The sequence below is a fragment of the Muscardinus avellanarius genome (genome assembly GCF_963383645.1).
Source record: "Muscardinus avellanarius genome assembly, chromosome: 8".
NCBI classification, from domain to species: Eukaryota; Metazoa; Chordata; class Mammalia; order Rodentia; family Gliridae; genus Muscardinus; species Muscardinus avellanarius.
The window spans coordinates 9,762,764-9,787,072 of record NC_137794.1 but is presented as its reverse complement, the minus strand read 5'-3'; the positions used below and the strand labels follow the sequence as shown (position 1 = coordinate 9,787,072).

The window sequence follows — 24,309 nt, the reverse complement described above, 5'->3', positions numbered from 1 at the left end:
TAATATATTTTGGTGGGATCACATTTACTGTGGATCTCTTCATGAATTTTCAAACACAGAATTAAAGATAGTTTTTATAATGCTAGAGATTGAACTCCAGGGACTTTTACCTAAAGGTAAAAGTGAAAGGTATACCCAAGTCCTATTTTTATTCTTTATGTTCAAATAGCATCTCCCTAAGTTCCAGAGGGCCTCACTAAGAAGCTGAGGCTGGCACCAAACCTGCAATCCTCCTGTCTCAGCCTCCCAAGTACTGGGATTACAAGCATGTGTTACCACATTCAGCTGAAGATTTAAATTTATTTGTACATAATTGATATATTTTATAAATAATATTGGTGTGAAACTTTTAAAGAAAAAATTTCAAGTTAACTTTAATAACTTACATTAATTTATTGTACTACCAGTCAAAATAAGTTCAGCAAGATATCTTTAAAAATTATTTTTGTCCTACATTAATTATAAATTTATATCTCAACTCCTCTTTACAGTAGCTTGTTTTAGTTGACTTTTGGGGAGATAGATGACCAAAAGCAGATATATTCAATACTGTCATTATGTCAGGACAAATTATGCATTGACGCATGGAGTTTGTTTTTGTTACCCAATTTGCTAGTTATGTGTTTTCCTTGTGTATATTTGGGTGACTATGGGTTCTTTGAAATGAAATGGTGACCTTGTCAATATAAAAATATTCAAATTTTATTGGGCCATTAGAAGATTTTTAAACAAACAAGAACAGGGTCTGACCTGTGCTTTATCCTGATCTTTGCCGTGTAAAGAATAATTACTGTTGGATGAGCAGTGGAAGAAAGAGGGACCATGGAACACAGTTAAGATGGAGGCACCATGATTTGCTGATGGATGGAATACTGTGAAAGAGAAGCCAGCCTTGTGGACATAGAAATGGAAAAAGGCTATGTTCCTTTGCATCTGTGTATTGTTTTGATGGCACATAGAATCTCAAAGCTATTTTTCCCAAAGAGTAAAATAATTTTTTCAGAACCTGTATGGTGTCTAAATCTTAATAAAAACAGTCAGATTAAGCACATTCATGTTTTTAGCATAATGTTAAAGCTAATATTTTCAACAATTCCCTTTACTTTCTCCCTAACACATTACTGGGTGCTGTGGGGTGTGCATAGGTCATGTTTTCATTCAACATGAGCAACAGTAAAGTTGAAGGGCTACAGACAACAATAGTATAAAATCAAACACCCGGCAGCAGTCATTGTGCTGTCACATTCTGGGTGGCACAGAAACGTTTGGGCATTATGACCCTCATGGGAAACTTTTAGAAGCGAAGGAAGTAGAGTTGGTTTTGAAGACATAGAGAACAGAAGGGGGAGTGAGCGGATTCACCTGGCTGGAGTGGAGGGCTTAGATAAGGGAGTTAGTGAGTGAGGATTTTCACACTCACATTGGGTTCACCGGGTGTTGCCACAGAATACTGTGGCTTACGATGTAGCCATCCTTGGACATGCTCCTCAAAACCCCTGTGTTCCACATGGGACGAATTTTAATCTTGCTTCTGAGGTACTCATTCTCTGGCTCCGTTCAGTTCTCTAATTTGAGTTTTGTTATTTAATCTCTTTGCATCATCATCTCCTTGCCTTTAAAATCTAGCATTTTAAAAACATTTTCTAACTGTGAGTTTTCTAGGAAGTTACAGAACTAAGAGCATAAACGTTTTTATTAAAATTTTTATGGTTGCGGGGGACCTCCATTTCTCTCTCTGGAATTAGCTTATTTGTGTTTCACTGATACCTTCTTGACGCTTTTGCAGAATCATAGTAGAAGATGCAGTGGACTGGCGGCCCCAGGACAAAGTCGTCCTTAGCGCCTCTTCTTATGAGCCTCATGAAGCAGAGGTCGTCACTGTAAAAGAAATCAAGGGCCACCATGTTAGGATCCATGAACGTCTCAAACACCGGCATGTGGGTAAGGCTCTAATTTGTTGGCTAAAGGGTACCAGGGAGACTGTTCAGCATCTGCCTAGGGATGCCGTGTCAGGCTGCCATTCAGAGAAAGATAACACCTTCACTGCTACTCTGGACCTATCCTACAAGACTTTGTTTCTTCATTAGTATTATTGCCTAATTTTCAAGGTATACCTAGATGTCTATGTTTTTTTTTTTTTTTGCTGTTTTTGTTCATAAAGAAAAGTCTAAGAGTAGAAGGGCTGAGAATCTTGTTTGGGGTTACTGGACAGTTTTGGGCTAAGCTGTAATAAAAGCTATGGGAAATGGATTTCCAGTTTATTTTATAGACACCGGGTTTTCAGTTTATTTCCTGGAACACTGAATTTTGTAATCCCCCAGAATAGGGTATTTATTGCAAATAATGACTTCATTTTTTATACTTGGGAATGCATTTTTCCTCACACCAAATACATTTTATATAACGGCTACTACTACTACCCTGACTGAAACTCAGTACACAAAACAGACTGACAAACATAGAAAAGAAAAACCCCAATACCTTTCTGTAAAAGCGGGTACTGGATGTTTTATATGCTCTACACAGTAATAAGTGGCAAGTAACCATAACCTCCCTGGTTTGGTCTAATAAATAAATCCATCTCAGGAGAAATAGCTAGTTAGTAATGAATGTTGCAAATCAATGTGTTGGAGAATATTTTTGTATCAGATATGTGAGAGGGAACTGCATGATTTAATCCAACTGTCTAAACCAACCAACCAACCAACCTTCCTTCCTCCATTCCTCCCTCCCTCCCTCCTCTCCTTCTTTCTTCCTTCCTTCCTTCCTTCCTTCCTTCCTTCCTTCCTTTCTTTCTTTCTTTCTTTCTTTCTTTCTTTCTTTCTTTCTCTCTCTCTTTCTCTCTCTTTCTTTCTTTCTTTCTTTCTTTCTTTCTCTATCTCTTTCTTTCTCTCTCTCTTCTCTCTTTCTCCCTTTGTTCCCTTTTGTGGTACTGGAGATTGAGCCCATGAACATTCTACCTCTGAGTTAAACCCCAGCCCTATTTTAATTTTTTAATTTTGAAACTTGCTAATTTGCCACATGTTGTCTTCAAACCTGGAAACCCCCTGTCTCAGCCTAAAGCTGTTTCTAAATCTTAGATCAAAGAATGAGTTCTCTCTCATCTATCTATCTTATCTATCATCTATCTATCCATCTATCATCTATCTATCTATTCACTTATTATTTGAAATGTGGTCTCACCATGATGCCCAGGTCACTATTAAGCTTTTATACCTCTATCTCCAGAGTAGCTGGTTCTGTTGGCACAGCCCACCATGTATGTCTGGCTTGATTTTTAAAATTTTTTATTTATTATTTTTATGTTTTAGTGCAGGACAAAAAACAGATTTATTTTAAAAGCAAGGATACAAAAAAAAAAGATGAAGGAGAAGGGAGAAAAGCATCCTTCCTCCAAGGAGAACAAGAAGGAGCAGAGTGCTGCCAACTAACTCCCCTGGTCACCTAGATTGATATATATACATACATATATATATATATATATATATATATATATATATATATATAATGAAAAAATAAGCAGAGAAGTCACCAGCAAGTCCTTGCCAGTGAGAACCAAAGTGAAATGCCAGTGGCAACAGTGGGACACAGCAGCCAGGCTTCTCCTTCCCACTGCTGCTAGGCGGAGTCCAGTGGCCAGTCAGTGGCCAGGTTAAGAGTCACCGTGATGGTGCTGCTGCCTGGCTCTGCCCCTTTCCGTGCTCTCTGAAACCTTGCTGCGTATGCTGTCACTGACCAGGGTGATCTGGGATCTTTTGCTTTCACGAGAGAGGTCTGTGGACATTGCACAGCCAAGCACAGCTGTCTCACAATGGTGATTTGAGGAAGTAGTTTGGGGACCCCACTAATTGTACAAGCCTGCCCTGATTCCTCTGTATCAGTAGCCTGTCCCAATACCCACGGTTATTGAGAAGAAATGAATTCTTGCTCAAACACTCACTTCGATCCCAAAGAGAGACAAGAGAACAGGTTTTTCATTTCTCAGCTGACATTTGTGGAGAATGCCTGAGGAAAAGCAGACCTTAATGTTGGTGGGACTTGCGAGGGGAAAAGAGTAGTTTCATTTGTGAGATACACTGGGTCCCCAGCTAGCGATTCCCAGAATAGGTTTTTAAAGGTTGTTTTCTACTCCGACTCCTGTCGCCCCAGGAAGTGACCATGTCTTGGAGGATGGCCGACACATTCGTTTGGCTGCCGAGGTGGGACTGTTGACAAGAAATATCCAAATTCAGTCTGATACACCATGCGCAGGGAGGCTGCTTGTGGGATCCTTCAGGAAGTCTAGCACAGAAGAATTTTCAGGTAAATGAAATTTTAAGTTACTAAGCATTACCAGTGAGGGACACTCAGACATTCCAACGGTGGGAATTTTCACTTATAATACAAGCTGTTCAAATTATATGGCTTTTTTTTTTTTTTGCTCTGAGAAGTTATGAGTTTTTAGTCCTAACCTGTGCCTAATTATCAGTTTGATGTTAAAATAATATACTAGAGATCAGCACATATGCACATTTTTACCTAGAAAAAAAAAAATCCTCGGCAGCTGTGAAATTTCCTGTGCTTTGAAATTAGAGATGATTTAATGGCCATTTGAGTTTTATCTCGTTTCTGAATTTCTATTACTTCTTCCCAGTAGCAGGCTATATCTGATGGCCGAGATCAGCTCATGCTTTAAATTAATGGCTTACATTTAAATAAAAATGATTTCCATATTCTAGACTGCTTTAAAGATTCAGTTCAATCTTTCTTTATTCCAGCTTTAGCCCTTTTGGAATGCTGTGTTATCATTTGATTAGGCCCTCATTTCTCAAACATTATTCCAATGTTGCTTCTCGATCAAATAGTTTAGGATGAGCTATCACTATAGCTCCATCTTGGAAACACACAGTGAGCACAAGTCCAATAAAATCTCAGAGAAGGTCTGAGATAAAGGATCTAAACCACTTCCCAATCTATTCAGCACAGAACATTTTGTTGGCACATATATTTCACCAGGTGGCCAAGGGTAATGTTTGAACCTTTAAATCATAATTTCAGGATTTCTAGGCCATAAAATAAGCTCTCTCTATACCAACTCTGTAAGTTCTTGCCAAAAATGATTTTGTCCCCTAGGGGACAACCGGTAATATCTGGGGATGATTTTACTTGTCACAGCTTGGGGGAGCTGCCGGCATCTAGTGCAAAGATGTCAAATATCCTACAAAGCACAAGGCAGCCACCAATAAGAAAGGACTCTGTGGGTCAGTCTGTCAGTAATGTTGAGGAAGAGAAGTCTGTTCTACAAGGCTGAGGCGAAGGCTGGGTTCTGCTCCTACAGAAAGGGGACTGTTTAGCAGCTGATAAAGATGGAGAGGCGGGGAGAAGAGCAAGGTGGTGCCTCAGTTAAACGAGACTGTAGGTCCAGCTGTGGAGTATGGTCCCGGCAGGACAGAAGACCACTTCCTACAGTGCAGCAGGATTCCAGAACTGAGCCAGCAGCCAAGACCAGCCTGATGCTAAGCTTCTGAGCCAACTGGTCTACCAAGTGGTGTGTGCATGTAGGAATATATCACTTGGACGCTCACCAGGATGTGCAATTATCACATGCCAGTAAAAGTGTAAAAGATAAACTTATCCCCAGGGGAAGGAAAAGAGAAATTGTATTAAATGCCTCAAGGAATGATGGTGGTTTTCACTCAGTGGAAACTTTATCTTATTTAATACTAATATCTTTGTGAGAGAGATATTTTGTCTTCCGATTATGGAAGCAGAGTCTATAGTGCAAAGAAGTCTTATTTGTTGCGTAACTCTGTGAGCTTGTGAAATCCGTGAGGGTGAAGTTGGGTTTTTCATTTCTGATCTCCTGATTTGGCAACTTCTGCACATTATGTGCTCAATAAATGAGTAATGGGGAAGGGATAATTGGGTGATGTGAGTGTGTATGCCTCCACCTTCTTGTACTCCATTAAGACGTATGACAACAATGCACCAATAAAAATTTTTAAAAATGAACAAAGAGTCAACTAATAAATGGCAGCCCGACTCTGAAGTCCTTGTTAAATAAACTTAATTTAGTAATAATTTTGAATGTGTAGAAAAGTTGCAAAGATAGTATGAAGAATCCCTATATACCTCTAACCCAGTTTCCTCTACTATTAATTTCTGACATAATACTGAACATTTGTGAAAACCAAGAAATCAATATTGGTACATAAATATGAACCAAACTTTGACATTTTTAAAAAATTACAAGTTTTTCTACCAATGTCCCTTTTCTGTTCCAGACTCTAATCTAGGTTCTCATAGTGCATTAAAAACCTTTGGTTTTAAAAATAACATATGCTAGAACCTGGGTGGTTAGGGTCAGAGGGGTAGGTCAGGGATGCTTCCTATAGGTGTTAAATGGTTGTAAGAGTAAAAATCCCACATAATAATTCTCACTTCTACATTGGAGGGCTCCATCACACCCCTTCCTCTGACCAAAACCATCCAGCTAGAAAGGTTTCCAGAATTTGACTTCAAAAAGAAAAGTACAGAAGTACTTGTGAATAAAATTGCTGCTCAGTTCTTAGTTTACATGCTCAAGAAAATTTAATTATTTATTACTGATTAATTTTAGTTCATCGGTTGATGTGAATGCAAGTAAAAAGACCTTGAACGATGTAAAATGATGAATTAGAATTATACTAGTATAAGACATTTAAATAATATTTAAAATAATATTGCTGTGATGGTTTGACTGAGGTACTAGAACTGCCACTCACCATAGAAAATAAACTATTTATGTATGAACCCTTACATTTAGTGCCTTCATGCCACAGTTGTTTGGAAAGGGCAAGCTTCACAGAATTTTCAGCGGTGTTATTGGCAAGGAATTCACCAGACAAATAGCTTTTGGATGTTTTTGTATCATTGCAAATACTTCTACACCATCTAAAAATGCACCCCGATCAGTGTCAGTTGAGAAATGGCAATGTGTTGGAATCCTGCCATCTGGCCACCAGGAGATGTGTTTCACTGTCCTCACAGGGCTTGCTTCTTCATGCCGGTTGATTGCCAAGACCTCACGATCTGGGTCTATAAACTGGCAATGGACAAATGGAGGGCTTAGGCTGGCTACTTTTGAACTATAACTACCATTACGAAAACACAGTGAAATAAAAACTTTAAACGCTTTGCTTGCTCCATTTTTAGTGGGAGAAATAACTTTATAGTTTTTATTCACCGTAATCTGGAAAGAAAGAAAAGGAAAAGAAAGGAAAGAAAAGAAGGAAAGGAATGAAGAAAGGTGGGCTCAAGGTGTGCCCTTCCTAGCAGAGGATGCACGGTTCATCATCGAACATATGAGTCCAGTGCAGAGTTGCTCCCTGGACACCGCCAAGTCTCCTATTTGCCATACTTGAGAGCTTGCCTGCATGGGTAACAGTGCAATTTCCATACAGGTCCTAGCTTGTGATCGACCCTGTTCTGCCTTTGTTTTCTTATCAACAAACTGGGATAATAAATATACCGGCTTCATAGGATTATTGTAAAAAATAATAAACACAGATGTATATAAAATATATATATAGTCAGGACTTGTGGTATATATATATATATATATATATATATATATATATATAGTCATTGCAAATATTTCTACATATTAGAACAGGTCCTGACAAAATGAGTTATATATTACAGTTATTAATTTATCTTATTATTAACTCATACTAATTCACCTGTCTTCATGTTATTATCTATTTTTCTAGGACTAGATACACTGACTTATTAATACTAATTGTATTTTAAAATCCATGTACTGGCTGAGATTTATACTGTTGTAATATCTCCTTAAAACATTACAAATAAAATCTTCAGTAAGACTAAATAATTTATTCACTATTCTCTCCTGTTATAAAAGTCATAGAAAATCTTATTATTATGAAAATGAAGCAGGGGATATAGTGTGGCTATGATGAAAATATAGAATTGGCTTCACAGGGGCTTTAGAATGACTTTAAAAGTATGTAATGACTTCTCTCATGGTTTCACATGACAGCATGTAGAAATATTGTTTCTACAGCATGTAGAAATATTATTTCTGGACATCAATTGGGCAGAAGTAATTTCTGTACTTATATTTCCCTTATGTTTGTAATATTTTATAGGGTTTTCTGTTACATTTACTCATGTAATCTCTTTGTGGACATGGCAAAGGTCTTTTTACACAGGATCACTGAGATTGAGAGAAGAAGTCTTAACTTTGGAGTGAGCTACCAGGAACCCACATTACCTTATTTAGGGCCTTGACCAGCCCTCAGACAAATGCATATCAGACTCTCAGACTGCACATGGAATTATTTTGGCATGCATGTGACTTTTTTCCTTTGATTTTTATTTTATTAGTGGAATCAGTGGTTTGTAAATATAGGGCTGAGGGGTAAATATTCTTTTTTATACTTTTACCAGTGCATTATAGTCTCATATTACAATGTCATTCTTAGTGATGGTGACATACATGACATTGGTTAGATCAAATAGGTACATAATATTGATGGAAGTGACTCTGAATGGATTACAAATTATGGATATCCACACAATGGGCCGCTACTAGCAATAAAGAAAATAATGTCATATGCAAACGTTAGGGAGTAACTGAGAAACCAGAAGAACTTCGGAAAATGGTGGAGAAACTTCAGAGGAGCCAGGGAAGTGGTCTAGGGAAAGGGGAGGCAAGACAGGACACATCAGTGAAGGAGTGTTACATATTCTGATGGCTCAGAGTGAGGTCAGCCCTCTGCATTTTTTGAGGAACAAGGAGCCTGATAACATGTACTTTCGTTTGTAGGTGTTCTTCAACTTCTAAATGTGGAAATTCAGAATTTTGGTTCACCGTTTTATTCATCCATCGAGTTCACTAATGTATCAGCTGGATCCTGGATAATATCATCTACTCTGCACCAGAACTGTGGTGGGGGAATTCATGCATCTGCCAGTCATGGGATAATTTTACGAGACAATGTAGTGTTTGGCACAGCTGGCCATGGCATGGATTTGGAGGGTCAGGCCTATTCCCTCACTAATAACCTGGTAGTTTTGATGACACAGTCAGTATGGTCCCTTACTTGGGTAGCAGGAATCAAAGTGAACCAGGCAAGGAATATTACCCTCCAAGGCAATGTTGTGGCAGGGTCAGAGAGAATTGGCTTTCACATAAGAGGACATGAATGCTCCTCTGAAGTGCTGTGGTCCGATAATGTGGCCCATTCAAACCTTCACGGCCTTCATCTCTATAAGGAAAGTGGACCTGACAACTGTACCAGTATCTCTGGCTTCCTGTCTTACAAGAACTTTGACTATGGCATCATGGTACAGGTGGAGAACAGCGTGGATATGGAGAACATCACTCTGGTAGATAATGCTGTGGGTCTGTTCGTAGTAGTGCGTGTGTCTTCTGCTCTGCAGAGCTCCATCAAAACTGTGCAGATTGCGCTTAAGAATTCAGTCCTTGTGGCCACCAGCTCCTCCTTTGACTGCATTCAGGACAGAATGCCACCTTCCTCGGCCAACGTGACGCCCACAGATCGAGCACCGCCCAACCCTAGGGGAGGCCGAATTGGAATCCTGTGGCCTGTGTTCACCTCAGAGAGAAATCAGTGGCCCCAGGAGCCATGGCACAAAGTGAGGAATGGCTACTTCGTTTCAGGCATCATGAAACTCACAGGTAGGATGTTTAGGTTTTTTCAAAAAATACGGTTTTGGATGCACATGCATAGAATTTTTAATAGAATTCTGAAATCATCATCGTCAGAAAGGTAGAGGGGGAGCCGGGCGTGATGGCGCACGCTTGTAATCCCAGCATTCGGGAGGCTGAGACCTGGAGGATCGCGGTTCGCGGACAGTCTCAGCTACTTAGTGAGGCCCTCTGCAACTCAGTGAGACCCGGTTTCAAAGTAAAGAATAAAAATTAGGGCAGGGGGTGTAGCCCGGAGGTCAAATGCCCCTGGGTTCCATCCCCAGACCCGCAAAAAAAAAAAAAAAAAAAAAAAAAAGAAAGGTAGAGGGGTCTTGTTGTCCAAAGGTGTTAGCTTACAAGGGTGGTTTATAATGATAATGATATATTCCCAATAAAAGTCACTGCTTTATACATGTTGAAGAGATTTCCTAACAACTATTTAGCTGGATTATACAACAAGCCTCAGAGGCAGGTGTTATTTTTTGCCTTTATACCAATGAGGCATCTGTGATGCAGTGATTGTGTCTTGTCTGCGTCTGAGAGTAGTAGGTTGAGCAGTTTGAATTATAATTCAAATTTTACCACAATTTGTACAGTTTACCTTCTATCAGATTATTTTGCATTATTTTGTCACTCCCTACTCAGACTGATAGTTGGTTATTTTTTCTTTAAACTGAATACATTTTGACCAAGTCTTTAATAAAAAGTATTGCTCTAAACACTTTAATGTGTTTAAATATTCATTTTTCTACTATAATGTCCATGTATTGAAGAATTATAGATTTTTTAAAGTCAGAATTTATGTAAGCACTTGAAACTATTCTGGATAGCTGAAAATGACCCTAGAACATACATAATTATGGAAATATTTAGTTGTGTAACCCATATTTGTGACTGGTAGCAGATATGATATAATGTATATATATATATATATATATATATATATATAATTTTTTTTTTTTTTTAATTCCAGATGTCACCTTTTCTAGCTTTGTGAAGAGCTGCTCTAGCAATGACCTGGATGTTTGCATTCTGCCAAATCCCGAAAGCACTGGAATCCTGCACCCAATAATAGCCGAGAGAACCAGGATGCTAAAGATGAAGGACAGGAACAAGTTCTACTTCCCCCCCCTACACCCCAGGTACCACTTCTAGTGTGGGTAATAAGCCGTATTTCTGAAGTGTTTGGAAAATTTAAAAATCCTCAGACATTTATAAAAAGAATAAATATCATCAAAGGCATAGAAATCAGTTCTTATGAAATAGGATGGCCCATTGACTAAATGGCCCAAATTCTTTACCTCTCCAGTATATATGACCTTTTCTATGTGATTCTTGAAATATCTCTCACAAAGAGGGAGGTCAAGTCTCTGGCATGATCGCTGTCTTATGAGGATTGTTTTCTGCTTCTTTCTTCTGAGAGGAGGGCACTGTATCCTCCATGGCAGAAGGAATAGATGAGCAAAGAACACTCCCTTCAACATGGAGCTCTTTATAAGGATGTTGACCCCATTCATGAGCATTCTATGCTCACTACTTAGCCATCTTCCCAAGGCTCTACCTCTTTAGATTGTTGCATTTGGATTAAGTTTCAACATAAATTTTGGAAGAGTACCATCATTCACACATGATATGAATACTTAATTCTCTGTACTGTTAATACACAATATGGGTTGGCATACACTCAATATGTATTTGACTATTGTTATCTAAAATAATTAAATCAGGGGAAATGAAAAGAAATGATCTATAGTTCTGTGTTACAATTCCATACCTATCGGTTGACTAAATTCTTTAAGTGCAGGTAACATGTCTGTCTGAACCATTGCAATAGTACATTTTCAGTAGATAATTTGGTCCATTCATCCTCAATAAATAGTACGTTGCAATAGTACGTTTTCAATAGATAATTTGTTAAATGAGAATATTTATTTTTACTGTTTGTATATAGTATAAATATAATTGAGAGAGTGGTAGTTCCAAAATACTTCAAAGCCCCAATATTCCATAAAGAAATTATTATAGTATTTAGTAGTTATTAGAGTGAGGAACATTTTATCATACTTTGTTTCTTGGAAAAGCTGCAGTCTATGTGAAGATCACATGTCCAGATATCCAGAATATTTGGTTAATAAAATTTTCTTTCTTCTTTTTTTGTGGTATGGGCATTATAACTCTGAGCTACACCCCTAGCCCTATTTTTAAGTCCTTTTTTTTACTTTTGAAATGGGGTCTCACTGAGTTGCGAAGGGCCTTGCTGAGTAACTGAGACTGTCCATGAACCACGATCCTCCCATCTCTGCCTCCTGAATACTGGGATTAAGTTTCTTTCTTCTTGACCATAAAACTTGGAAATAATTTCTTTTCTATGGAGATTAATTTCATATTTGTGAGACACATTATTATTTATAAAATCCTGTTGAATTTATCTTACACAACATTAGCACTACCCAACATGCTTTCTTTTTGCTATCATGAAATGAGAGTCAATTTCTATCTTTCTTCATAGGAAAGATTTAGAAAGAATGATCTGTCCTGACTCCGATTGTGAAAGCCCAAGAAAATATCTCTTCAAGGATGTAGATGGGAGAACCCTGGGTCTTCCTCCACCAGTTTCTGTGTTTCCTAAAATTGAGGATGAATGGACCGAATCGTTTTTCAACACAGGTCAGTTGTACATCTTGTCTATAGTAGAGCAGTGTGCATGTGAAGGGGCCAGTTTGGCTGTGTTGTTGAGTGAGAACAAATTCCACTGGACAGGAACCAAGTTCTAGAACCAAGTCTGTGTTACTGTGCCACCAAACCACACAAATCAGAGGAAATGTTCAGGTACCAGAACATTACTGCTGTGCCCTCTGGGGACTGCCATGTTTATGTGGGGGATTCGATTGCCAGCACCCAGTTCTGTCCACAAGTGGGAGAACCATTCTCTCTGTTGATTTTTCATCTGGGTCTGAAGCCACAGTCATGCTCATTGTACATGGAGCCAGCTTATCTGGCTTTCCAACCTGCCTTTTTTTTTCCTGTCGGTATTTAAAGGCCCTCACTCTGGAGAGAGAGGTAGAGTAGAAGCCATGAGGTTTGGTTTCTTTTTTCTCCAACTGTCCCTCAAACCTCAATGTGCTCAAACCTTTTTCTTCCTTTTCTTGCATATGCAACCAAAGCCCCTTTGCATATTAATTTTTGCACCTGGGTCCTTGGGGAGATCATCCTCTTTGTATTTTGGCTCATAGTGAGACTCTGAATTCTCATTTGATTTCACCTGAAATTTACTGTAGAGGAATCTAAAGAGTTTCCCCCACTTTCTCCCTGCTTCATTGGCAGATGTCTTTCAGATTGGGTTTCTATTTTTTTTTTCCTTTTTAAGTTTTGACTGTCCCAGGACTGTATCCTTAGACCTTTGTTCTTCTGTATATAATTTTGCTCCACAGGGTCAAGATTGGAATACCATTAATGGTGGTGACTTTTAATTTGCATCACCAGCCCAGACTTGATCTTGACACCAACTCTGTCTCCTGGGGAAGTATAATTGTCATCTCAGGCTTATTATGCCTCAGGTGTATTCTTAACCTCTGATCTCACTTTTTGCCTTGTACCTGTTAGGTAATGGGTACCACCATTCCAGAGGTTAAGTAGAAAGCTTCAGAATGATCTTTTATTCTTTTTTCCCTAATCCAAACTCTCAAAATGATTCTCTCCACCACTAACACTCTTGCTTAGCTGTTATCATCTCTCACTGGGTTATCATCTCCTCTTTCTACCACTCTGTACTCCATAGTCTGTTCTTCACACAATAGCCAGGGTGATGATATTTTTTTTAACTTTCCAGTAGCTTACCATATAATTACAGTGAAATCCAAACTACAAGCCTATAGGACTTGTAGTATTTGATTCCTACCTGCTTTCTCTCCCATTTCCTGTGACTTCTCGTTCAAGAATGTTGTCTTTAGCATGAAAATTCTAGCCCCATCTCTGGCCCTTCCCATGCCACTTCCTCTTTCTGAAGTCTTATATTATCAGTTATTTTGAGAGATGATTCCATGTGTTCAAATAATGACTACTCAAAAATTGGTCCATGACCACCCATTTAGAAAATCCATACATCCCATGATCTCTAGCCCCACTATGTCTGCTTTGTTTTTATAGAGCCCCTTTACCTGACATCGTTTAAAGGCAATTCATGATTTGTTGATTTTACAACACAATTTGATATCTTTGGAGCACAAACTTGTTGAAGGCTAGAATTTTGTCCTGATAAATATATTTGCGAGGATTCTCAACAAACATTGGTTGACTGGCTCATAGAAGAAAAGTATTCTGAACAACCAGAAATAATATTATTGTGGTTTGTTCCAAGCCATTTAAGAGCAGCCAGAAGGATGTAAAGCCTTCAGGCCACTGGATTAAGGATTTATCTCTAATATGAAAGTCTGAAAAGCAGACAATTCTAGGAATCTTCTTACTGAGTTGGATTTTTCTTTCATCTGAACTACTATTAACATTACAAAAAATGTTATTTGGAGCTTTTTCTACATATAATTCTTTCAATTACCACACAATTATATGTTGGAAGAGTTATACATTTTTATATTTGTCTTATAATTTTCCATATACTGAGGGCTTATCTTGACAATAGAATGACAAGCCATTAGCAAATGGAAAATCATAAGACAAAAATATAAAAGTGAATATACAATGGTCTTTAAAGTCACAAAACTATTCACTTCAATATATTGGTTACATTCATGAATATAACCAGCTAATGCAATATTTTTTTTTTTTTTTGCGGGTCTGGAGATGGAACCCAGGGGCATTCTACCTCCAAGATACACACCCTGCCCTAGTTTTTGTTCTTTATTTTGAAACAGGGTCTCACTAAGTTCTGGAGGGCCTCACTAAGTAGCTGAGGCTGTCCACGGACTGTGGTCCTTTTGTCTCAGACTACCGAGTGCTGGGATTACAAGTGTGCACCACCACGCCCGGCTCAGCAAGTGCATTTTTATACAAAATAATAAAATTTGGAAACACACAAATATGGAGGAAACATATGGAGTATTGTCAAAGATAAAGGTTAAAAAGACAGGCAGTTTTTCTTTCATTTACCATCAGATCTACTCAAATAGATTTCTATAGATTTTCTATTTGTTTTAAGAATGATCTTTCTATCAAAGGTATTTATACTATGGGGAAAACATCTTCATGTTTTAAAATAAGTAATCATGGGGCTTTTCTGGACTTGCTTTTTGATGAGGATTATATTTTTGTGGAATTAATAATAAGAGACGTATCTTGGAGTATTTACTAAAAACTACATATTATCCCTATAGAAAAGAAAAAGGACTACAGATAGTGTCTTCATCCTGATAGCGAGTTTAAGAGACCGATTCTAGAAAACTTCAATCAGGAAGCATGGCAGAGAGACTGAGAAACAAAATCAATAAAGGATGTGTTATCAAACTAGTTACCCCGATGGAAAGTTGGACCCTGACTGTTGGGAACTGCAGGAGACCATGACCTCCCATCAAAACCATGAGGAAGCCAATGTATTTATACCTTAACATTCCTTCTCACCATACACTAAGAGATGATTCAGGGTACGTTGGCTCTCTGCCCTTTGGCCTTGCCTGAACACAGCTGAGTGTGCACTTCCCGTGGCCTAGGATTTTGTAGTAATGCTCTTTGATGCCTGAAGGTGAGTACCAAAATTCTGGCATGGCACCGGAGGCATCAGAAACAAACAGAACTCTAAAATGCAAATTAAATGTCCATGTTAAAATCACAAGAACTTCTTTTGAGGTACTTCTAGGTGTTTGTCTACTGTGTGATGTAAGACGCTAGCTAGACACAGATACGCTCTTGCTGTGGTTGTGATGCTGGTGTGTTAGAGTTTTCTCTGATGTCTGCCTTAGCTGTGAAACATGATTCAGTGGTAAAACTCCGGAGGCAAATGTCCTCCTCCACACCATTTACTATCTCTGTGTGGACAAGTTTCTGTGTGTATGTGAGGTGCTCAGTGCCTCTATGAAGTGTGTACAACTGACCGCCTGGGCTCCTGATGTTTGAAAGCTTTGTAAGATTTGAAATGAAATTGCTATGGTACCAACTGCAGTGATTCTCACCATGATATTTGCTGTTTACTGCACTAAAAACACAATCTGTGTCCTTTTACATTGAAGGGACAGCACAGAAGAAATGGTGCCTTCTGGGTAGTAATAAGATTGGAGCGTTTTCCTTTGACTACCAAAGTATAAGTGAATCCCTCCTTTGCTAATACAATACATGTGTACACCTCCCACTATATATATATACATTTTTTTTTCAGTACCGGTGATGGAACAGAGGGGCATTCTACCTCCGAGGAACACCCACAGCCTTATTTTTTTTTTATTCTTTCTAATTTTGAAACAGGGTCTTACTCAGTTGCGAAGGGCCTCGCTTAGTAGCCAAGGCTGTCCTCAAATAGCGATCCTCCAGTCTCAGCCTCCTGAAAGCTGGGATTATAAGCATGTGCCACCACACTTAGCTAAATATATATCCAGGATTGAACCCTTGGGTGTTCTACCTCAAAGCTAAAGTCTCAGCCCTTTTTACTTTTTATTTTGAAACAGAGTCTTGCTAAGTTGTTGAAGGTTTTGTTAAATTGCTGAGGCTAGCCTCAGACCTACAATCCACCTAACTCAGCCTCCCAAATGCTGGTATTACAGACCTGTGCCAAACATTAAAACCTTTATCTTTTGTAAACCGTTGCCTTACATATTTTCTGGTTCCTGTCCACAATCTAGTGGATGAGAAAAGGCATAAATTAAATATCAAGGGAATTAATAGCTATTTTATATTTTCCACATTTAGAGTAAAAATAGATGATATTCAGCAAAACAACACCAGCACTAGAGATCTGGTGGAAATGGAGACCTTTAGAACCAAGTCTCACATTTCTCCCTAATGCCTCATGGCTTTTACATATTTTATTAACAAATCTCTCCATGATCGGTAGAGTCTATTGCTTCTGAGGTTTGCTTTGAATCTGAGAACCAACAGATTGTATTTGCACATATAAATACACACAAAATGACCCACTGAGTCATATCTGCACAGATCCAAGCATATCGTCATATCCTCTGGCTTCAGGAACAAAAACCATTCACGTGGGTCAGCTCATAGGAAGACGGTGCCAGTGGGTTTTGCTATTTGTGCAGTACAGAGTGTGTAGCCAGGGGAAAAGCGAACAGCTAATTTTGTTTTATACTTATCTGTAAGTTTGCATTTCTAGCCAACTTTGAAGAATGCATGGCAATAGGGTCCAACGCAGTTAATCTCAAGCAAACTCTTTGCATTTGGCTCTGGGAAGAATTTCTTTTGATTATGGTGGCACCTAGTGATCTGAAAATCCAAAATCATTTCAGGAAAGCACAGGATGGAAATCAATATCCCACTTAATACCAGGGCTTTTCATTCTGGCTTCTTAGTCATTTCTTCCCAACTAAAATTGGATGGCATCACCTCACAGACCGGTTCCCACAAATGGAGGGGACTGCAGGCATCAGAGCTATGGTTTTGATAGCATTTTGCAATTTCTTGACCATGCCCAAGGAGGTAGGAAAAATGAAGCTAGAATTACTTGAGCACTTTGTACCTGCCAACTGCTGAAATTGGCATTGTCCTTCTTTCCGAAAATAGATTTTGTTTGCCTACTATCTACCCGCATCTTAATAAGCATGGAAAGTATAGTGAACAGGACAGCCCTCCTGCTATCAATCTTATATTCCGGTAGAGAGTTATCCAGGGACAAAGAGTAGGGAAGAAAGAGATGAAAAAAATAAAATAGTGCTTGGGATCAGAGAAGTAGTTTAAAGTGAGTGAGTGAGTGTGTGTGTGTGTGTGTGTGTGTGTGTGTGTGTGTGTGTAGAAAAATTACTATTTGAAATAGTTACGTTTCCAATAAAAACTGAAGGAGAGAAGAGCTTCAGCAGGTCTGAGGAGCAGGTGGGAAAGAGACCAGGGTGAGTGGTGCAGAGTCAATAAGAGTAGTAGTTAGGGGTGGATTCTGTACAAATCTATTTAGATGTTTTCATTGTAGATATTTAAGGTAATTATCATGATGTTTGGATACACTAGTGAAGTCACTCCTGTAGTCAAACAAATATTAACATATCTGTCATCTCAAACAACTTCTCCATTCCCTACTCCCTTTTTTTTTGGTGTCAAGAACACCTAGAGTCTGTCAGCAAAATTCTAAATATAATGTGCTATTATTAACCATAGCCCTCTTTCTGTACGCAGGGTTCTAGACTTATTCTTCTTACATATCTGCACATCTGCACATATCATGTCCTTCCCCCTCTCCACCATGCCCCTCATAACCATCCTTTTATTCTATTTCTATGGTTTGTGTTGCAGGTTTATAAAAGGCAGTGATAAAATTTTATACATTATTTGAACTCTACTATCTTAATACTTTTGTAATACACCACTGGATAAAAATGGGCTTAATATGAAGTTTATTTTAAAAATTCCACATGAAGTCATTACAAGACAAAACTAAATTCATGATAAGCTTTTCCCACATTTTTCTTGGTACTTTCCCCGGCAGAGGAGTCATCTGCCAAGGACTTCTGACCAAACCTGCCTTCAGTGCAGGTGTGAGTTTCCCATTCTTTACCACCACGAGAGGGTGGAAAACATCTTTCAAACTGTGTTCTCTCTTGGGTACTTCTCAAGAAAGAAAGTTATAAACCATCGTGAGACCTTAAAAGTGACTCGCCTCAAATAAAATAAAAAATAAAAGATTGGGTTGATACAAAAGAAAATAAAGTTGGCATTTGATTGTCAGCCCGTAACGTGATGAAATGGTTTCTAACTGAGTAATGGGAGAGACCTGTGCTTGGCGCTTAACAGGCAGCGGGGGCGCTGACACCGTCTCACTCTTTGTTGCTAGATCTTGAAATGAGCCTTTTCTTTAAGCTTCCCGGGCCTCTATTTCTTCCCATTTGTCCTGAGAGTGACAGCAGGATGGTATTATAAAATAAGAGAATATGGGGGGGGTGGAGAAAATGAGAGGACAGAATGGAGAAAGGAAACGGTTGTAAGAAAATTTGTCTGCCAATATCCCTGCTTGCGGAGGCCTTTTGATTCTAGCTAGAGGGGGAAATACCATTCTCTTTTCCCAAGCAATTATAGGCCCCAAAGATTGAAACTTGGTATATAGCTCTTTAATCTCAGCTGATATTTATGGTTAAACATTAGACTTTTAGGATTCCAGATGTCAGGGTATTAAAATATAAAGGCACAATGGAGTTTCAGAAAATATTAGACTCTTTGGGATATGTGGCTACAAGGGGTTTTTATCCCAGGCAGAGCAGGATAAAGCTTCTAGGGGTTGTCTGTGAGACCCAAAGAAAAACTTTCCTCCACCAAATTTTCTGGTGTTCCCACGACTCCCGTGGTCTCCAGCCAGTGAGCAACGTAACGGGATCTGACCGCGCTTCAGACAAGTCTGTGCTGTGGGTTGGTGGGATTTTCCACTTTTGATGTGTAAAGGATGCGGTGGTCCATGGGGACCATTCTCTTTGCCTTTACTTAATCTAGGCACTTTCTTACAGTGATGCCCTTGCTCCTCCATTCTTCCATTATCAACACTTAAGCATTCACCGTATCCTTGGCTCTCTGCTGAGACCTTGAGGTGAAGTATCTCATTTAATGCCATTAACAGGATCTATCCTATGACACGCACCTGCATTCTTTCTGCCTCCATTGTATAGATGTCAACGTTGAAATGGAGACGACAGATAATAATTTACCTAAGTCCCTCAGCTAAATAACCAAAAGATTTACAGAAATGTGTTCTTTTACTGTTGTTGCTGTTGCTGTTGCTATTTGTGGGCTCTTGCTTTTTTTTTTTAATACTTTTGGTACTGGAGATTGAACCCAGCGGCATTTTATCTCCAAACTACACCCCACCTATATTTATTCATTTTTTTTATTTTGAAGCAACGTCTCACTAAATTACTGAGGCTGACCTCAAACCTCTCATCCCCCGATCTCAGCCTCCTCAGTAGTGGGATCAGAGGCGTGCAGCACCATTCCAGGTTTGAATTGTGTTTTCTTGAGACTGTGCTATACTGTACCCAGTGTCTACCATCCATGTTTTCTTCCTTTTTTTTCTCTACTTTATTTTAGATTATCTGTCTTGTACCAATCTGATTTTCTTTCCTCACCAACAAAGCTCTGTCAACAAAGTACAAAGCAAACAGACTGTGCAATACTTCTAGCAATTATCCACCCAAAGTAGTAATAATAGTAATTACCATCTATCCAGGGCACTCCATGTGCCAGTCATTATACTTGGTAGTTCATAAACATTCTCATTTATATTTACAATGACCTGAACATGTAAGGGTTATTTTTCCCTTTAAGCATTTGGGGAAATAGGGTTTTAGAGATGTTAACTAAATTTCATGGTTCCACAACCAGAACACACAGAACCCAAATTTAAAACTGTGTTTGTCTGACTCCAAACTTGGGCTCATAACCCCTTCTAGATAATTATCATATGGTCTGAGTCATCTGGTGCAACCCTGGACAGAGATAAATTTAACTGAGTTATTCACACAATTCCATCTTACTTGGTGGCAAATAGATACTTGTTATTTAGTTGGTGCATTGGAATTACACATTGTGCTGGGTATAGAGTGAAGGAAACACATCTGCACACAGCTCTTGGGGCACCTTCCTCTGAATTCCACCCCTCTCTCTTCCGTCCTCCTCCCCATGCATGCCATTGAGATGAGGATGGGTACACAGCGTTACTGTGACGGTTAGCTCTATAACCCCCTCTGTCTTCCTCCCTTCCCTAAACCTCCCCAATCACTACATTGGAGTCTCTTCTCTTCTCCCATTTCCAACTTACTCACTAGCTTCCACAAATATTCACTTTTGGGGGACTGTCTAATCTCTCCCAGCAGAATATTCTTGAGTTCTGTCCATTTTTCCGCACATGGCATGATTTTGTTCCTTTTTATGGATGATTAAAATTCCATTGTGTATGTATATTATAGTTCTGTGATCTTTCTGTCTGTTGATGGATACCATCATTTGGCTACAGCAAATTGTGCTGATATAAACATGGATATGCAAATATCGCTAGAATGGTCTAAATATAGCTAGTAATTGCTTTAGTATTTGTTAAGAGGTAGTGTAAGAACAATCACAAAAACATTTCCTTTAGTTTATCTATATTTACATATGGCCAGTTCTCCGCACACCAAGTAATTGGAACAGTCCAATTACTCACTAGCTTCCACATATAAGAGAAAGAATATTTCTATATTGCATCTAAAAATGGCAAACTTTGAGAGCACTAACCACTGAAGACCCTGAGGTAAAAATGGAGGTGTGTGTGTGTGTGTGTGTGTGTGTGTGTGTGTGTGTACTGGAGATTGAACCCAGGGACATTCAAACTCTTAGCTATATCCCAGCACTTTTTATTTTTTATTTTGTCTTGCCAAATGCTGAGGCTGGTCTCAAACCTGTGATCCTCCTGTCTCAGACTCGCAAGTGAAATCCCAGTGAGTAGGGAGAAAGGAATGTCAAGGTAGGTAAAAGACATTCTTGTCCTCACACTCAGGGAGGAATGCCAGGACATGGGATGGAGGAATCTAGTTGGTTATAAAATCAGCACAAAGTATACTGGGGAATGCGTGTACTTGAGGATGTAGACAAAGGTACTGGGGAGGCAACAGAATTTGTGATGAGCAAATATTTTACTATACATAAAGATTTAAAAGCATATATGAAAAAGGTAAACAAAGGCATTGTGTTTAGAAGCAGTGGACGCAGGTGTCTTCCATGGTGGAGCGTAACACCTGCCCTGGCAGACGCTCCCAGCATTCACAGGCAGTGTAGATCTCTCTGCCCCTAAATTTGATAACACATTATTTAGCTCAAAGCATTCAAAATAGTAGCAGCTTAAGATAAAATAAGTATAAAATCAAGATACTTTGAGTTCTTTTCCACACTAGGAATTTTTTTAATCTATTTTACAGTGACAGCACATCTGATTCATAAAATACATTTTCATAAGTGTTTTACCTGTATCTTACCTTTATAAAATTTACCTAAATAAGGTAACTTCACATATACAAGTTGTTTCAGGACCCAACCATTTTCTAATAACTGAACTATCTATTTTATATTATAATTATAATTAGTTAAAAAGTCCCTGTTGCATTATTAACACTTCAAAGGATCAGTGCCTATATGTAGTTGCAGCTGGTCTATGGCTGCCCTTCTGCCTTTTGAAGAGGGACATGTTAGAAAATCAATTTATTTCCTAACCTGCCTACTATATTCCATTCATTCCTGTTAAATTCCATTTTTAGAAGTAAATGGTCATCAGATGAAGCTTGCTTCTTAGAATTATAAACTAGTCCCAGAATTCTAGGAGCTAGTATCGAAACGCCCAGCCCTCCATGCCAGGCCTCTAGGTTGGCAAACTATAATGGGAATTTTACTATGCAAGTTAGTGGTCCTTTAGGAGAAGTCTGCTCACATTTCTAAATTTCACTGAATGAGAAGCAGTAATAACAATGATATGTAAGAAACACTTTGTGTTGTGTGTGGTACTGGGGATTGAACCCAGAGGAAACTTACCTCCCAGCTGCACTCCCAGCCCTATAGCCTATTTTATTCTTTTTGTTTGGCAGTACTGGGGATAGAACCCGGGGGGGCACTCTACCTCTGAGCTACACCCCCAGCTCTATTTTTATTCTTTATTTTTGAAACAGGGTCTCATTGAGTTGCAAAGGGCCTCACTAAGTAGCTGAGGCTGTCCGCAAACCACAATCCACCTGTCTCAGCCTCCCAAATGCTGGGACTACAAGCATGCAGCACCATTCCTGGCTTATTCTTTGTTTTGAAACAGAGTCTCATTAAGTGGCAGAGGGCTTCCATAAGTAGGTAAGGCTGGCTGTGAACCTGCGATTTTCCTGTTTCAGCCTCTCAATTACTGGGATTTCAAGCATGCGCCACACACCTGGCTAAGCTATTATTAACTGATATTACGTGACTCTTTTTTCTTCATGAAAATCTGACTCTCACCTCTTTTTCATTTTTTCCATTTTTCCTATGTTATTTCTAGGACTTTTTAAAATAGAAAGTTGTCTTCTTAGTTTTATGTTGTCGTTATACTAAGTAGTACACCAGGAGTATCCTTCCTCTGAGCTAAACTTCCCAGCCCTATTTTTTTAAAATTTGAAGTAGGGGCTCACTAAGTTGCTAAGGGTCTATATTGCTGAGGCTGACCTCAGATTGTGATTGTCCCATGTCAGCCTCCCAAGGAGTGGCCCATTACAGGATTGTGCCACCTGTAAAGACTTGTGCAAAACACTTGTGACTTGCCAATAGGTACCAGATCACTTTACAGATAGGTACTAAATGAGTTCATATAACAATATTATGGATCTGAAAGACAATTTATTTATTTATGTGTTTATTTTTGCCTCAGTAGGTACTAAACTCAGGGCCTTGCATCAAGCAAGTACTCTACCCCTGAGCTAAATGCCCAGCCTCCTTTAAAATTATTTTGGAAGAGGGTGTTGTGAAATTGCCTAGGCAGGTCTCAAACTTGGGATCCTTTTGCCTCCTTCTCCCAAGTAGCTAGGAATACAGGTGTGCCACCTTGCCTGGTTGAAAGAGTCTTTGATCCATTTTTCAGTGGTTTTTTTTTTTGTGTGTGTGTGTACTATATTCTCACTAGATGTAAAATTTAGTGCTAGCTTGTGATATTTAAATTCAGTAACTAAACATACACTAGAAATCAATGTATTGAAGGCATACAATTTTTGAAAATCAGAAGCCAATCCAAATATATGGAAAAGTTTAATCTGTATTGAAGATGGCACTTTAAATCTTGAAAAATAATTCAATAATAATGTTGGAGCATTTGACTGATTATTTCAGGAGAAGATATCCTTTAGGAATTCATATATTTATTTTTATAAAAGTAAATCCTATATGGATTGAAGATAAAAATGAAGATATACTAGAAAATATTGATGAGGGTGTATAATATGCAGAAAGTGATCGAGTGATTACTCTGCATAAACCAGAATTTAGGAAACATAGGAAAACTTTATGTAAGAATTTAAAACTTTTAAACAGAGCTGGATGTGGTGAAGCATGCTTGTAATCCCAGTCCTGGGAAGGCTGAGACAGAAGGATCGCTAGTTTGTGGAACTAGAAGGATCTAAACTAGAAGAATCTCTAGTTTAATTAATTATTGTTTAATTAATTAGCCTCAGCTACTTAGTGAGACCCTGTTTCAAAATAAAGAATGAAAAATAGGGCTGGGGGTGTAGCTTGGAAGTAAAATGCCCCTGGGTTCAATCCCCAGCAGCAAACAAACAAACAAACAAACAAACAAAAAACCCCAAAAACTTCTACATAAATAAGAGTTTTTTACATGAAAACAAAATACTAGGAAAAATGTGTAACACACATTGCAAAGAGCTAATTTATATATTTATATGCATACAGATGGCAAATAGATATTTATATCTAATATATGCATAATATATATACATTTCTTACTAATATTTAAGGAAGGTAGCAAACTA

General features: G+C 38.6%; 1 protein-coding gene across 1 annotated transcript in view; it reads left to right on the top strand.

The window, feature by feature from the left end:
* The window catches only part of PKHD1 (PKHD1 ciliary IPT domain containing fibrocystin/polyductin), a gene marked incomplete at both ends in the record, with an annotated part of 452,539 nt that overhangs the window by 335,192 nt on the left and 93,038 nt on the right, over positions 1-24,309 (top strand). Inside the window, 5 exons of the mRNA XM_080700604.1 lie at positions 1,787-1,941; positions 4,150-4,302; positions 8,810-9,685; positions 10,671-10,839; positions 12,207-12,364. Of these exons, the coding sequence (XP_080556730.1) occupies positions 1,787-1,941; positions 4,150-4,302; positions 8,810-9,685; positions 10,671-10,839; positions 12,207-12,364 (1,511 nt within the window). The remainder of the gene's footprint in view (positions 1-1,786; positions 1,942-4,149; positions 4,303-8,809; positions 9,686-10,670; positions 10,840-12,206; positions 12,365-24,309) is intronic.